The following is a 15,821-nucleotide window of genomic DNA, read 5'->3' as shown; positions in this document are numbered from 1 at the left end:
CCTGTCCAATGCCATCATTATTAAAATAACAACGTAATTTGTAGGATTAGGCTTGATTTCAATTGAATTGAATCGAATATTTGTATGATACTGGAGGCTTGTGACCAAACCTGTCACAAGAAAAGCTTGACGCACGCACAAGCTCCCCGCATTGACATTTGTGCAGCACAGCCAAAAAAGAGGAATCTACATGGAGTCTAATTTCCAGGGCAAAAAACAAAACTTAGGAATAGAATTAGCAATAAGTGGAAGAAACAGCAACATTCAGTGAAATATTTAGCATGAGCAATAAAGTTAAAGTCAAACAGATTGGTATATCAAACACGCGACTGAAAGGAGATAAAAGCTTGAAATAAATATGAAAAAAACATAGCGCCGTCCACGGGCTACTAAACTCCTCAATCTGACATACACTTTTTTTATATAACAGAAGTTGTGTGGGGATTTGAAAGAGCCCCTTTGCCTTTTAATATTATATCCGGCAGTTTGATATTGTCGGTGTTTATTATATTTAGTAGTCTGGGCAGTTTCTTTTAAAACGTATATCTTGCACATTTTACTTTAATGTTGATAAGCCCAAACCTTTCTTTGTGAATTCTAGATTACTACTTAGGCGGCTTTACCTGGCAACGACATGCAAATAATTGAACCTGCTCGCTTTTAGGCTACTGTTTTCAAAGATTTAGGCCGGTACGCGTAGGTGTCAGAGATCTCTTTATACTTATTCATAAAATGATTGTACAAATAATGGTCATGTATGCCTAATGAGAACCAGTTTAGTTGCCAATCCAGCATGCCCATAGCATATATTAATCTAACAGGTCATTCTTTAATAATATTTATATACTCTTTTTGTAGGAAACACAAAAAGCATAAGAATAAGATAGCCTCCATAAAAGACAAACCTTCTGTAGGTGGAAAAAATCTATACTAACCCTAGTTGTTTGAGGTGGCGCTACAGGGCAAGAGGAGAACCGAACTTTATATTTTGTAATGTTTATATTACAAACATTATTTTTTAACCTGCATGAATTTGTCGTTGTAAGTTTTTAGTTGGCAAAATTAAGCAGAGTCACGGAAAGGCAACTAATGGCGGCCGAATCCACCATCTCGTGAGCACGCCACATGCTGTCGCGTGCTCACGGGATGTGTCTTCTTGAGTTAATAATATAATGAAAGCTAAACAAAAGGAAAGTCAAAGGATAGACATGAAGCGTTCATTATGTTTGTACCTTCTTCTTTAGTTCACTTCAAAACAATATTATCGGATGCTCCGATGAAGGGTTCTCGCAGACCTCCAGGCTGTTTTCTTAATTCTTTAGGTGTAGCTAGCGCGTCAGATTGCAAGGTTACCAAGTTTCCTTCAGTGCACTTCGCGTCTCCTTGCGGGCAAATGGCACAAGACGATTTTGATTGTGCATTCTTTGCAATTCACTTTCAATTCACCCTAATGTGACGGTAACCATGTTGCACCTCGGTGTTTGCCTCTACACAGTAACTTATTGGCCCTTTAGAGTGCTGCGTTTGCTTACAGAAATAAACAAAAATTAAGTGTTCTTACCTTGGCTTATGTGGAAGATACGTAAAACGGCGACTCCCAAATTTCATGGCAGCAGTAGTAACTTTCAGCACATTCTTCAGGGCAATCGTTTTCGAAAACATGCTGTACGTGGTAATTTATAAAATCAAATATATAGCTTTTCAGTAAATTCTAGCAGATCCCACAAATATAGTTATTACGCCTGTCATCGTCTCAACGCAAAAGACCAGACCACTGGCAGAACATGACAATAGGTTTCATTTTCCTTCGTAATTAATCGATACAAGGAATAATTATTAATTAAATAATTAATTTACCTCTCTCTCTATATGAAGGTTAACAGTGGAACAGAGCAGCAACAATACAACATGACGAGCCCCAGATGCAACGTGGCAATTGTCAAAAAGGTGAGACTGCTGAAGACATTCTACTCGTATGCAGGTGTTTTTTTTAATTAAAACACATCTTTAAAAGGGTTGACCCTTTACTTCAGTTTTCACTACAAAATTAGTGGATTCTAATGATCTTATATTCTCAGGATAGCTGTCGAGAGCAGCAAAAGTAACTAGAATATGCTACATTCAGGCCTATAAACATGCGGAATAATGGAGCTGTCACTAAAGAATTTAAAACAAATTACAACCCTAAAACTAGTAAAAGAACAAATATTTCTTGGAGTTTGGTTTCATAAAGAGCTCACGTGGAATGCACATGCCAGTCAACCGCAAACGTTACCACCCGGAGCTAGTAAAGGTATACGTAACGAATAACAAACTTAAATCCGCTCTGGCTAAAAAAAAGGATTGCATGATTCCTTGTTCTATTACCACCTTTCTCATGACATTATGGTCTGTGGCACGACAACGACGAGAAACTATCAATTATCGGTGTTACAGAATAAACTTCTACGTATGTATGCTGACTATCACGAAAACATACAGCACTTTTAATGTGAGCCGTATTATGTAATACACAATATGCTGAAAGCGGACCAGGTTTTAATATTTTCCATATGCAAAATGTGTTCATAAAAATAAGCTCTACGTAGAGTTCAGTAAAACTAGTGACGACAAAGTTTACACTTTAAGGCATACGAAAAGTCCAATGCCTAGGATTCGAGCGAATTCTGTCATGCAAACCTAAACTACCAAATAACCGGTCATCTTGATATCTTGGAATGAGAATGTAATTAGTCAGACTGTTTTCTAAAAATAAAACTAATGTGAAACGTGTTCTCATAAGTAAAATAGGGCTTTTAAACGTCGATAGGTTCGGAATCAGCATTATATCGAGTAATTAGATGCACCCTGTGAAGACTCTCGTTATGTTGTTGATTTTATATATAAGGCGTGCACGAAATAGAATGTGTTGCTTCGTTTGAGACGTTGCCTGTTATTTTTTTGTCTTAGAAATATGTTGGTAAATTTCCCGCTACATTTTGCGGGGATATTTCCTACATAAATTTAGCGGGGAAAGTCTCGCTTAAATTGGTGGGAAATTTAACGAACATTTTTCGCTAAATGGGAGGAGAGCAGGAGAGGAGGGACGGTTACGGAGGGGAGGAGAGGCATACCTTCCCCTCCGCATCCTCCACTCCTCCTCCTCAAAAGCTGCGCTGTAATTCTTCCTTACAGAGAATTGTAAACATCTTTCATTTTCTTTTTACCCTCTTGTTCTATTGTATCTTCTTGTGGCGGGGTTTTGTCGCTTCTGGTGATTGTAGCGACGGCGTTTGAGGCGACATATATAAGGACTCTTCGAAATAAACATTGTAGCTGAATTTAAGATGTTGCCTCTGCTTTTTTGTCGTTCTTTGCGTTTTCCTTTTCCTACCCATGTCTCAGGTTTACCATCACGCTCAATTCTGAACTTTGTCTTTTGCATCCTAGGGTAGTATGGAATAATAATACGATTTAAACTGAGCTCGGATATCTTGTTTGAACCTCGCCGATAAATGGTCTTCTGGAGATATTGTACTTTGTACTTTCGCTTTGGAATCAAAAAGAAGCTGAACGTAGAGCCTAGGTTCGTTAAAGTCATTTGCGAATCAGGATCATGTCACTTGGTTCATTTTATAGGTGCATAATTTGATTTCGAACGCCGAAATCTATTTTCAATGATGATCTGCTAATCATGTGATACCACCAGAAGCAGGAAACTGCCGGCTGCAACATTCAGCACAGTCCTGTTGTTTTGGATTACCCCAACTAACTATATTTTCGGAATAACCTGGATTTATTCTTTCCGGTATGCTATCTATACTTCGTTTCAGCTTCGATCCGAGCGCGGTCGATGTTTTGAGCAGAAGGGCCAATCAAACAGCACAAAAAGCGAAACGTCATGGCGTGCTTTCTGCAGTTGATAGGACCAGCCGGTATTCGCAGTGTCTCTGTGCGCGCTCCTCCGCCGGCTAGTCCTATCAAGAGCAGAGAGCACGCTATGACGCTGCGTTTTTGGCGCTCTTTGATTGGCAATTCGGCTCATAACATCGGCCGCGCTCGGACCGAAGCTGAAACGAAGTATAGTATCCCAAGATTCATAATAGTTCTTGTAAAATCAGCAAGTGAAAATAATGTCGGGACCAACATTCAGATATACCCACGCTTCTCATTTCGTGACGTCAGGAGAAGGCAGCCTTACCATTCGAGCGGGCAGTCTAAAAATATATTGTGCCGAACATTTGTTTGGCGCTGCTGCGCCGGTGCTGGAGCGAGTCTTCAAAGTATTCTTTTGACTGCATGAAATTGTTTTAATCAGATGGCAAGAAAGTCTACAGTCCAAAGAGTGAACCACTGCCTACGCCTGGCGTCACTTTTTTTCATTGTTGCCAGTGCAGACTTTCACTTTAACAACCGCGGAAAGGAATAACGTTTTAATTTCAATATCTTCGCAAAAAAAAAATATTTTCCCAATATTTGGAGTACTATTTTAACGATATTTGTTGGATTTTCAAACAAATTCGAGAACATCAGGGACTACGCAAGAAACTACGGATAACCCCTTTAAGATAACACTATCCGCTGCATCAGAAATCAAGATAGATAACAAGGGTCTCTTTGTCGTCTCAAAATACTTTCGGACAACGAGTTAGCCCATGGGTGGTAAGCAGCAGTTAACACTGCGTTCAGCTTTTTGCTTTGCAATTTTCAGTCACTCTCTTCATTGATGTCTTTGATGTTGCAAAATCTCGTTCCCTAAGTGAACTGACTTAGCCTGTGCCCTTCCGGCCAGTCTTGTCGGCTGCTTTTCGTGTATATTTTCAATGACAACGAGGAATACGCACCAGTGTGCGTTCTTATATGATCCCATGATATAAAGTTGTTTAAGAACGTTTAGTTCCCAGTACACTCTGCGAGGTAATATAATGCGAGGGTGCAAACAGAATACTACTGCTGAATCTTATAAAAAGCGAAGCTGCTTCTGTTGTGCCGACGCCATACTAGTTTTTGCTACCAATTTCACCCTCATGAAAGCCAGCGCAGTGCGTCTCTTTCAAAACCACAATATGGATCTGTTCAGAGAGTGCTCAAAGTTAACGAATTGTGTTGATTTTATTCTGGGTAGTGCAACGTGTAAATTGGGAGGGTTTTTTCACGCTTTTCTTTAAACTTCGTGAACCATTCTGGCTTGATTAACTTGAGCATGTCGATTTTGCTTGGGACTCACATACTGAGCACACTATTAACGAATTACAAGGAATTCAAAACAAAGCTTTACGAATTCTTATGAACTAGTGTAATAAAAAAAAGTATATTTCAGAGTTTTATGTCCATACCGGTCGGCCCTTTTTAGAGGAACGTAGAAACACCGGACGACTGAATTAAGTTCCTTCTTAATCTAATAAAGGTAACAATAGTTTGGAACATTCAAACTACTTTCTTTTATTATTTTGCGCGGAATAATAACGTGCGGAACGAGTTTTTATAAATATCTTTTTTTCACGTTCTGATCATGAATTGTAACTCGCTTCCCTGAACAGTTGACTCTTCATATTGCGTGTCTTATTGAACCCATATAGAACCTGTTAAACCTTATACCTATTGAACGAGCTGCAAACATGATAATATTTAACTAAAATATTAAGGAGGGCTAGTTGGATACTTGACCTTCGCGCTATTTATTTCGAAGATGATATTTAAGCTTGTTAAATACATGACTGTGTATTTTTACCCTTCGGCATTGTGATCTTTTTGTTTGGTTTAGTACACATACAAAAGGATAAAGCCGGGTTTGCCGACGCTTTGTTCAGAATCCTGTTTGTTTTATAAAAGTGTGGCGTTGTGCACCAATTATGGGCACACTGGTACCCCAATTTTGTATTTATTTTTAAAGCGATAGCATTCTTTGGCTTGCTCCTCCTCCCCTCCCGCTTTCCCCGATTTCGTTGACTTTTCTGGCCTCCTGCGCTAAATTCCGGCTAAATTTAGCGGAAAAATTGACACCACGTGACATGTGTCACAATTCAGTTTCCTCCCTTTAATTGGCGAGCAAATTTATGGCACCTAACATGACGTCACGAGACCCACGAAAAAAAAAATTACGTTCCCCTCTAAATTTAGCGAAAATATTTACCTCGCGTTACGTATGCCTGAATTTAGTTTCCCCGCTAAATTTTGCGAAAAAATGGACCTCACGTGAGGTATGCACCAATTCAGTTTCCCCGCTAATGTTCATGAGTATAAAGATCGTACTTTTTTTTTCGTTTCCTGCTAAGTATTATCGTAGGTCTTTCACTCCTTTGTTTTTTTTTTGGTGTAAATCTGTGTCACGTCCATAATTGTAAGCGTTAAGGTAGATAGCGGCATCTGCAGATTCTTCATCAAATGTTTCCGGCTTTTTTAGTTCCTTATGGAGGTGTTTTCCTCGGATCATTTCCAGTATGGCTCCAAGCAATTGCATGGTTTGTTCACGCTGTAGCAGTTGCGTACGAATGAGCTGCCTGTAAAGTAACATTTCACTTTACTCGGTCACGGCCACTTAACAGGGAGTTTTTCAAGATTTCTCTAATGAACGTCAATATCGTACAGCGTGTTGATATTTACTGTGCGTCTTCGTACCAGCTCTTCAAGAGCCAATTGGTGGACCCCGTGGCTCAGCAAAGCTAGTTTCGTGTTATCGATTTGACCACGACCAAATCGGTTGTCGTCGTGGCTTCGGAGGCTTGCCCAATGACAAAAAGAGGTATATTCTGAACGGCATTCCTCCTAAAGCGAGTTTGTTTTTTTCCTGCCCGCTTGCAACAAACAGAAAAAATGGCAACCAATCGCGAGGATGGCCGAGGAGGCGTCTAACTTGGCATTCTAATCGCCGTTTGTTTAGGGGCGAGGCTCCTTAGAGGCTAGCCATGTCCGTATGTCCGTCGGAACTCCGGCGTCGGGTGCTCGTACTCACGAGCACGTGAGCACGTGCTCCGGTGCTCGTGTAGGGCAAAAAAAAAACGCATCTTTACGTGGTGAATGATGTTGATTGGGGCAAACCTCTGGTGGTGCTTGTCTGCGTAGACGCTGAGCCGCAGTATGACGAGCATTTCGTTCGTTTTCATCCATGTCACGCTGCGGCCAAATGCTCAAATGCGTAAATAACCACGTTCCATACCACACATTCTCTTTCTGACATGGATGAAAACGAACGAAAGGTTCGGCATGCTGCGGCTCACCATCTACGCAGACAAGCACCACCAGAGCTTCGCCCCAATCAACATCATTCACCACGTAGAAATGCGTTTTTTTTTTTTTTGTAGTTTGCTTGCGCGGTTTTAGACACGCCAACGAAAAATATATTGTACGTAACGCATGATACGAGGGTGATCCATAGCGTATTTATTATTGCCTTATGTCAAAGAAAGCAGCAAATCGAATTGTCAAGCCCGTCAGTGCGCCGAAATTTGTCGTCCACCACCGCAAAACACTCAGAAATGAAAAGATGACGACGAACAGGTAAGACTAACCTTCTAACGGGAAGGTTCTATATTTCGTTTCATTTTATGTCCGAGCGCGGACGATGTTATGAGCCGAAGGGTCAGTCAAACAGCGCAAAGAGCGCAACGTCAAGGCGTGCTCTCTGCGCTTGATAGGACTAGCCGGTGGAGGAGCCCGCACAGAGAGACGGCGAATACCAGCTGGTCCTATCAACTACAGAGAGCACGCCATGACGTTGTGCCTCTTTCGCTGTTTGATTTGCCCTTCGGCTCATAACATCGGCCGCTCTCCGACCAAAGCTGAAACGAAGTATAGGTCAAGGTTCAAATTATTCATGCATAAATGGTCTCCTTAAAAAAATAAAAAGAGGTCGCGTGAGCATATTAATTTAACAAGACCATTAACCGTTGGCACCGAGTGACGAGCACCTTGCTAGGCCTTCCGACCCACTTTGCTAGGCTTTCCTAGCGACATGAGTGGCCGCTGAAGTTGTTTAGAATGTTGTAGTTGCTTTCGGAGTCCGTGAATTGAGCGGTCTGCTCCGAGAATTGTGTGTTTGAGTACGTTTTTCCATTTTTTTTTTTTTTTTTTGCTGCTTGAAGTCGGGAAGCGCGCAAAGAGCATGCAGAAGTGTGCATTTCGGTTTTCACGGCGAAGTATCCGAGTGGTGTTGGCGGCCATAAAGCTATCGTAGGATTCCATCGCAACGTACATAAAATTTCCAATCATTTCTCTTGGCATATACAGATTTTATAGGCCTCGTCGTAAAGACCACACTCAAAGCAAAGCAAAGCGGAGAAAACACCTCGCCTCCTCACGTGATACTTGCCGCATCACCATTGAGCGATCGCAGCGCTCCAATCGGCCCCTTCCGAGGCTAATAACTGCCCTTAAAGAGCAATACAACCACAGCGATTTCAATCAAATTAAAAAAAGACACTGAACATTATTGAGACTATAAATAGTAAGCAATATATTTCCTCTACGTTTGAGCACAATAATTAAGACTTATATAAAAATGACTCGACAATGAAATGTGCAGCAGGCTCAGGGTGAAATCTAATGCAGTTACAGTGTGCGTAATTTTATATGCGTTAATACAGCACCCCAAGTGCTAAGCATATTTTAACATTTGTGTTAAAATATGCTGAGCACTCCAGTATTGCATAACCGCACTTGTGATTATTGTGTTGAGTTGACTAAGCCAAAAGTGTCTATACCAACCATGGTTATAGCTCAGTTATGTATCTAATGAGTTTGCTAAACAAGCATTTCATAAAAGAAAGATACCGTGAACACAGAGTGAATTGGTGTATGAGTGGTAAAGAGAACACTGGAAATAGTAAAGTTTCAACAAAGCAAGAGCCGAAATTTACTCACATTGCTCGCATTCGGGGAATCGGTGCTAGTGCTTGCTCGCCAGTCTAGTTGTTTGCGTTCGGATAAACTGCTCTATAGAGGATGCATCTGTTCAGCAACTTTACTGCGCAGAAACGCCAGCTGTGCAAACGCACGAGACAAATGCCTAGTGCGGCGCTTGAAAACGGCGTGGTGGCGCAGCTTTGTAATCTTTCATATACAGAACCATCGAGGCAGCACGTTTTTTTCTTCTCCCTCGCTGGCTTTTTACGCTGACGTTTATGCCACCTTTTTTAGACCTGCGCTCGCATCTGTGTTTATGAACGCAAAATTTAAACTTTCAATCTTGTCTAACGCGAATCGAATCGTAGAAGCGTAAAGCGTAGTCCTGGGTTGCGATGCTGCGATGCCGGAGAAGTTCGTAAGCTTCACTCGTCGCCACCCAAGCCACCGCGAGTTAATCACACACATTTTTCACTAGCGTGTCCTTCAAATTTAATTTTGATTTTTTCCCCTGAATACACAATTTACGAGGTTAATGTAGGATTTCCAAAGCTGGTAAAAGAAGCTCTGAAGAAATTAGACATTTTCATTTCAACCTGATTTTTCGACCCGTATCTCAACTAAAGGTACACTGGAAGAAAAAAAAAACGTGTATGTTGAATGGCATAGATGGGACACGTTTTTCTTTTAAATAATGTTTCCACGATTATACGTTGTTTTCGAGCAAAATCAACGCCCTTAGACGAAATTTAGGTCGAGGTCACAGCCGGCTATGCAAAAAAGTGGCCCCGCACATTCCTACTTGGCTGGCTTTTCTGCAAGAGCGAACAGGCAAACAAGCGTGGTGTCTACCTTTCTCATCATCCAGTGTGTCTTGTTTGAAAGGCTAACACCGCCTGCTACGTCTACGAGCAGACGAGCCGCAGCTACCGGCATTGTCTGCTATTTCACCACCGCCTATCGTCGCCAGCAATGTCGTGAGACGCGGACACGAAAGCTGCGCATCGGCATTCCTTTTTGCCTCGTTCCTTCTGCTATTCATCCCCCATCTAAAAACTCCTGCAAGGCTCAGAAGACGCGACCATGAAAGTGGCGTTCTAGCGTTCCGTCATGGACTAGCCACGGTTCAATACAAGCGTCTGTTGGCGTCTATCAATATGTGTAATAAGCTACCGAAAGAGCAACAAAAAAGTTCATAAAGAAAAATACGCAGTCTTTCTTGATTTACTTTTCTTGTTATTTTCTTCAAAAGGCATCCACCAGCAAGGTTACAAAGCGTTATGACGTAGAATTAAAACGTGACGTAAAAACATTTGCTTTGGTAGGCCAGCTGCACTGCAAAACTTCAAAGTTTGTCTTTGGAAGCACAATGACGGGAACATACCTAGACAAACTTGATATGAACAGAAACGCCCGATTGCACCCAACCAAATGGCTTGCGAATTCTTAGCTGTGTAGGTATTTTTGGCATTAAAAAGCACGGTCGAAATCACGACGGTTGCACAATTCACAGAGCAGCGGGGCCATTTCTACGAGATGCAACATGCAGCAACTTTATTCAGCATAAACACGCACAGAGGAAGAAATTAAGCGAGATCGAACAGACTAGTTGGTCTGGACGCTAGGATTAGGCCAGTATCGCTACGAGAACAAGCATCTGCACAGCGCTTCCGAAGGTACGTACTTGTGGCAGTTGTTTGATGCAAACTACCTCCGGTTGAGATATTCCTCTGAACCCCTCTATGAACTCAAAACCACTCGCTCTTGTACAAACTGGCGAGCTCAATGAGCTTCGCTCATTCAGGACTCCGCAGACGCTGGCAGCCATGTCTTCTCACGTTTCAAACCAAAGTGGGAAAATCAATATCGAAATACATTTGAAATCAATAATGACTCTATCTCGATTATTTGCTACCCATACAAAAAATAGTCCATTAAAATACTATTACGGCCACGGAGATATAAATTTACAACAAACCTTTCACACGTCACTCATCTCTCCAGCCAATGAAAGATGTAAGCAACTTGTAAGCACGGGGGGCGGGGGGGGGGATTAGCGGGTTGCGACATAGGAGCTGGACGAATAATCACGGGCCTACCGAAGTTCTGCCTCCTGGGGAAACTGAGGTAATACGCTCAGACTAGCTCGTTACACGAAATCGTCGTGGCCCGCACGGTTGTGCAGGGGGAAGGACTCCAGCACACGCGGCAAGGGACAGGCATCTTGACGGAAATCTACAAAAGACCATCCTAAATTACCTGAGCAACTCCCACCATGAGAAGATCACGCAGAAACTTCTGAAAATAAACCTAGCAACAGCACAAGTTGTCGCCCGAGGCCTCGCTGAAGAGCTAATAGCGGAATCTGTCCTAGAATGGGTACATGTCTACACCGATGGCTCGGTGCGTCACAGCTGTGAATCATCTACAGAAGCAATCTTAACCCCAGAGCTTAATGTGGCCAGATAAAGACAACTAAATTTTCATACCTCCTCCAGAACCGCTGAACTAGCCGCTCTTTGGCTTGGCCTTGAAGCACTTGACGACATCTCCAACTGCGAAAAGGCAGCCCTTCTAACGGATTCCAGAGCAGCTCTGATGCTACTCAGCAACCTAGGCGACGCCCCCCAATCTGCACGGTACGTTGCACACACAGCAAGAAACTTGGAAACAAAAGGCTGTCAATTAGCCTTCAATGGCTTCCCTCACACGTTGGCATCACAGGTAAGGAGACAACCGATCGTCTTGCAGCAGAAGCGCACCACCCTATTTTGCAAGCACTCTATGTATCAAAACTCCACATGGTCAGACAACTTAGACACAAAGAAACAAAGCGAATCCATCCTGATTCCCCAGTCTCTGGCGGAAGACCACCCGCATGTGTGCCCCCAAAGCTTTCACGAGTCAGCGCCTCCATTCTGCATAGACTTCGCACTGGGTGTGCCTTCACTGCAAAGGCAATTCATCATCTGGGCTCGAAAATCAACCCAAACTGCTCAATCTGTGACGTTCCCGTGGACCTAGAACGCCTCATCTGGGTGTGTCTAAATCTAGCCGACGCGAGAAAGTCTCTCCTCGATGGATAACAACTCGCAGGAGTTGCCCACGCGACAACTGAAGACATTCTTTTTTCCCCCAGGCCCAGTAAGAGATGCCACTAAAACATTCGCCTTACTAATGCCATTCTTAGAAGATGCTGATCTAATAGGCCGCCTCTAAGGAATGGTACGCCCTGAGCTAGTAAACCGTCAAATCTTTTAGGTAGTCCGAACTACCTCCATCACCTATCTCACCTTTCTCTGCTTTCTTCTTCCTACTTCCTTCCTTTGGTCCTTTATCCCTAACCCGTTACTGCCCCGGAACTGATTTGCCCCCACACAAGGTTTGACCAACATGTACCGGGATTTCTCTCTTTTTGCTCACCACTAATACTAATAAACCTAGCACCTGCAAGGGCGAGAAAAACAAGAGTCTCGTCGAGGCACACAAAAAAATGACAGAAGCGTGGAAAGAAGAAACGAGCGGAATTGTGGCTGCCTCCGCAGACACCTCCTCGTCAGTTGAACCGATTACTTTCAAAACTGCAGAGGAAATCTTCCTATCTATAGGCATAAACGCAATCAAGAGCCTCCGTGCTCGCATCTTAATGAAGGGGGAAAACTCGCAGCAGTCCGCCTGGCTGTCGAGACGGCCCTCGCACTGTCACAACCACAACCTGTACATCTCGCGGACTTCACAGATTCTCAGGAAGTGGTCAAGGAGTTCAAGAAATTACGAAGCCCCAGTGTGAGAGTAATCAACATACAAAAACTTGCCTCTCAGCTACTAGCAAGAGGCAGAGCTACTAAAATAGCCTAGGTTGAGGCGCATGCAGGAACCCCCGCAGTGAGAACGCGCATCGAGTGGCCCGCGCGTCCCGTCTCCGTCCCCGTGACCACGACGATGCGCCTTCAGTTCAAAACCAGGACAACGGCTATGCTCCAATCCGCGATGGGACACCGCCTAGCCGAGCACGAGAGAGAAAACTGCAGCTATGAAGGCTACGATCGAGGAATGCTTTCTTCTTATAGCTCTCTTCAAGTGGCTAGTATACTGCTGCGATTAACAATATGGGGAGAGCAATTCGTCTTCTACTTGCGGAGGAGTCGTGATGACGTCAGAACGACGATGAGCTGTGATTGGCTTTGATTGAAACGATAGTGGGTATTGCACAATGCTAGATACCTTAAGTTATAGCCGCTATATTTTTTCAATCAGCCAGTAAAAGTTCGGCGTTTCCGCCGAACCCCTGTGCAAGAAACATACCAACTTTCGCTCCGCGAGCTTTACCTTTTTTACTGTAATTTATATTTAAATGCTGTACAACTCCAGCTCTGACTTTCCACTGGGAATGGCAGTATCGGTAAAAAAGTATATGAAATCTCATGCGCGAGGCCGCAAGCCTGAACCGAGGCTGAGCCATCAACTTCCCATCCGGCAGAAATGCTGTCACTCCGGGTGCGCGTGGATACATCCAGTAGGAATAGGTCACACCTTTGGTAAAGCCTAGGTGTGCTACAGTCAGAGGCAAAGCCCATGAAGCCAAAAGAGCGTGCGTTTCGGCTCTTTACTCGCGCTTTACGTAGGTGAAAAGAGGAATTTTTTCCAGCTGCTGTTGGCAAGAAAAGTTCCACTTTTCCCAGGAATGATTCATATAATGGTGTCCTTTTTGTTTTTCATGTGCGAAGATAGTTTAATATTTTTTTTCCTGTAGCCTGGTTGGCACGATGCTCCCTGTTTGTCTACGAGTGTTCTTCTTTTGAGTGGTTATATGGTGTTATTTTTGTTTGTGTACGAGTGTACTTTTTCTTGAGCGGGTGTATTTGCATTGTTTCTTGTCTTTAAGCAAATATGTACGAAATTTAATGTATTAATATTTTTGTCAAAAGCGTGTACTCCCTCCTCATACAATGCCCGAAAGGGCGCTTTGAGGTATAATAAATAAATAAAATGTGACGCTAAGAGAAACCTATAGGTGTCTATTGGACCTTCCAATCCTAAATATTGCTTCTACTTGAGTTTTTACTCACCATAGCTTTGACAACACCAAACTAAAGGTTTTGGTAAGATTGAGAGAAGACAGTTAATATTTTGTTAGGTTATAGCCAGTCACAGTTTTAAAACGGAAAAAAAAATATATGCGATTCGCAGTCTGTTCACTTTAGTCGTTCTTAGGTATTTGTATTTTTCTTGTAAACCTCTACCGCCAGCACAAGCACAACAGTTTTATTATTAATATCTTTTGCGTACGGCGGCAGGCACGCATATCTACGGTGGTAACGTGACAACGTAGAAAAGTGGCCGAAAGAGGCAAAAGTTAATGTAATCATGAGACGCATAAAAATTGGGCCACTGAATAGCCGAGATGTATCATGCCGACGCTACAAGCCAACCAAGTCAATCCAGCACTGAGGGGATGTGACTGTCTGTGTTTGTCTTGCGATTTCCGGATCTCCAGGTCATGTGGTGCTGGATTGGCTGTGATAGTTACTCTGAAAAATCTCGCGGCATCGGCCGTTGTCATATACCCCTGAAAGTGAAATAAAAGCGCGCGGCAGTGATAACAAGGCATTGCGCGTTGTCACGGCATCGCTAGGTCCTACATGCATCGTCTTAAAGCCATTCTCTAGAGGGCGATGGAATCACGCAGTTCTCCGGCAAAGCCGTGGAGCAAAGCCGATCTCGGCCTCATCCGGTGCCAAGCTAACTTCACGTGCCACGCGCCGTTTGCTTGACGCCACTTTCTGTGCCTATGAAGCCTATGTAATAGAGAGTTTTCGGGAATCGTTTTTGCACATCCGATACGGTACCATGGTCCCTCCGGTACAAATTGCCGATGCGCTAGCGCAGAGAGAGAGAGAGAGAAATTGGTTTATTGGAAAGGAGAAGAGGTTATCCCGCGAAGATTGGCAGGATGGCTACTTCACACTTAGGGGAGGGAAAGAGGGGAGGTATAGATTATAGAGAGAGAAAGAGAAGAAAAAAAAGAAAAAAAGAAAAAGGTATGAAAACATATATATGCATACTAATATACATTCATCTATGCACATATATACAAGCATATACATATACACATGCATACACAAACACAGCTATGTGCATATATATACATATATATACATACACACATACATATACATACATATGCATAAAGGAAAAGGAAATTCTGTCCGTTATTTTTTGTTCATGTAAAAGTATGTTCTGGATTTAGAGCATTCGGTCCAGTATTGTTTTCTGAAGAAAGCGGATGAAGGAGGTCGTTGATTTGACCCTTTCCGATGCGGAGTCCCATGGTCCGAGCAGGTGAGTCAGGGAAAGTGGTTCTCCGTTGGGAAGATGGATAGAGTTTGCCAGTTCATTTCGTTGACTTGTGTATAGGCTACACTGGCACAGGACATGTTCGAGTGTGTCTGTGATGGCACAGTTCTCACAGAGAGGAGAGTCTAGCTGGCCGGTGAGGTTGAGAGAGAATCCCGTTGAAGCCACGTTGAGTCGTATTCGGTGGAGCGTAGTTTCAGTCTGGCGTTTAAGGCCGCGGGGTGAACGAGAGACAAGGAAGGGGTCAATGCTGTGCAGGTGTCTGTAATAATAAAGCGGATTTGCCCAGAGGAAACTTATCATAGTTTTAGCAACACAGTTGATTCTTGCCCTAGCATCCGTTCGTGAAAATGGGATTTTTAAACTAGAATTACGTCGGTGAGCATCCTTGGCAGCTAAATCAGCACTTCCATTGCCTTGGATACCAGAGTGGCTTGGAATCTATTGTATCATCAGACTATGCCCATTTTCGATAGCCTCCTGGTGAAGTTTCAAAATTTGATGAACGAGCTGTGCGTTGACGTTCTTGTTTTTAGTGGATTTGAGGCTCTGAAGAGCTGCCCCAGAATCGGTAAAAATTGACCAATCTCGTGAGTCGCATGCAGAAATGAAGCGAAGTGGCTTCTCGAATCGCTACTAATTCT

At 43.1% G+C, this 15,821-nt stretch overlaps 1 protein-coding gene and 1 pseudogene across 1 annotated transcript in view; both read right to left on the bottom strand.

Annotated features, from left to right (window-relative positions):
* Nucleotides 1-1,662, bottom strand: part of LOC115328459 (indolethylamine N-methyltransferase) — a 63,035-nt gene extending 61,373 nt beyond the window's left edge. Inside the window, exon 1 of the mRNA XM_040222721.3 lies at nucleotides 1,562-1,662. Coding sequence (XP_040078655.1) covers nucleotides 1,562-1,662 — 101 coding nt within the window. The remainder of the gene's footprint in view (nucleotides 1-1,561) is intronic.
* A 4,594-nt stretch (nucleotides 1,663-6,256) lies between these two features.
* LOC115330837 lies at nucleotides 6,257-15,609 on the bottom strand (annotated as a pseudogene).
* Between the last annotated feature and the right edge of the window lie 212 nt (nucleotides 15,610-15,821).

This window comes from Ixodes scapularis, unplaced genomic scaffold, assembly GCF_016920785.2.
Source record: "Ixodes scapularis isolate PalLabHiFi unplaced genomic scaffold, ASM1692078v2 PGA_scaffold2__306_contigs__length_199485367, whole genome shotgun sequence".
Taxonomy (NCBI): Eukaryota; Metazoa; Arthropoda; class Arachnida; order Ixodida; family Ixodidae; genus Ixodes; species Ixodes scapularis.
Note: the sequence above shows the minus strand (reverse complement) of the source record. Positions and strands in the feature narration are given on the sequence as shown.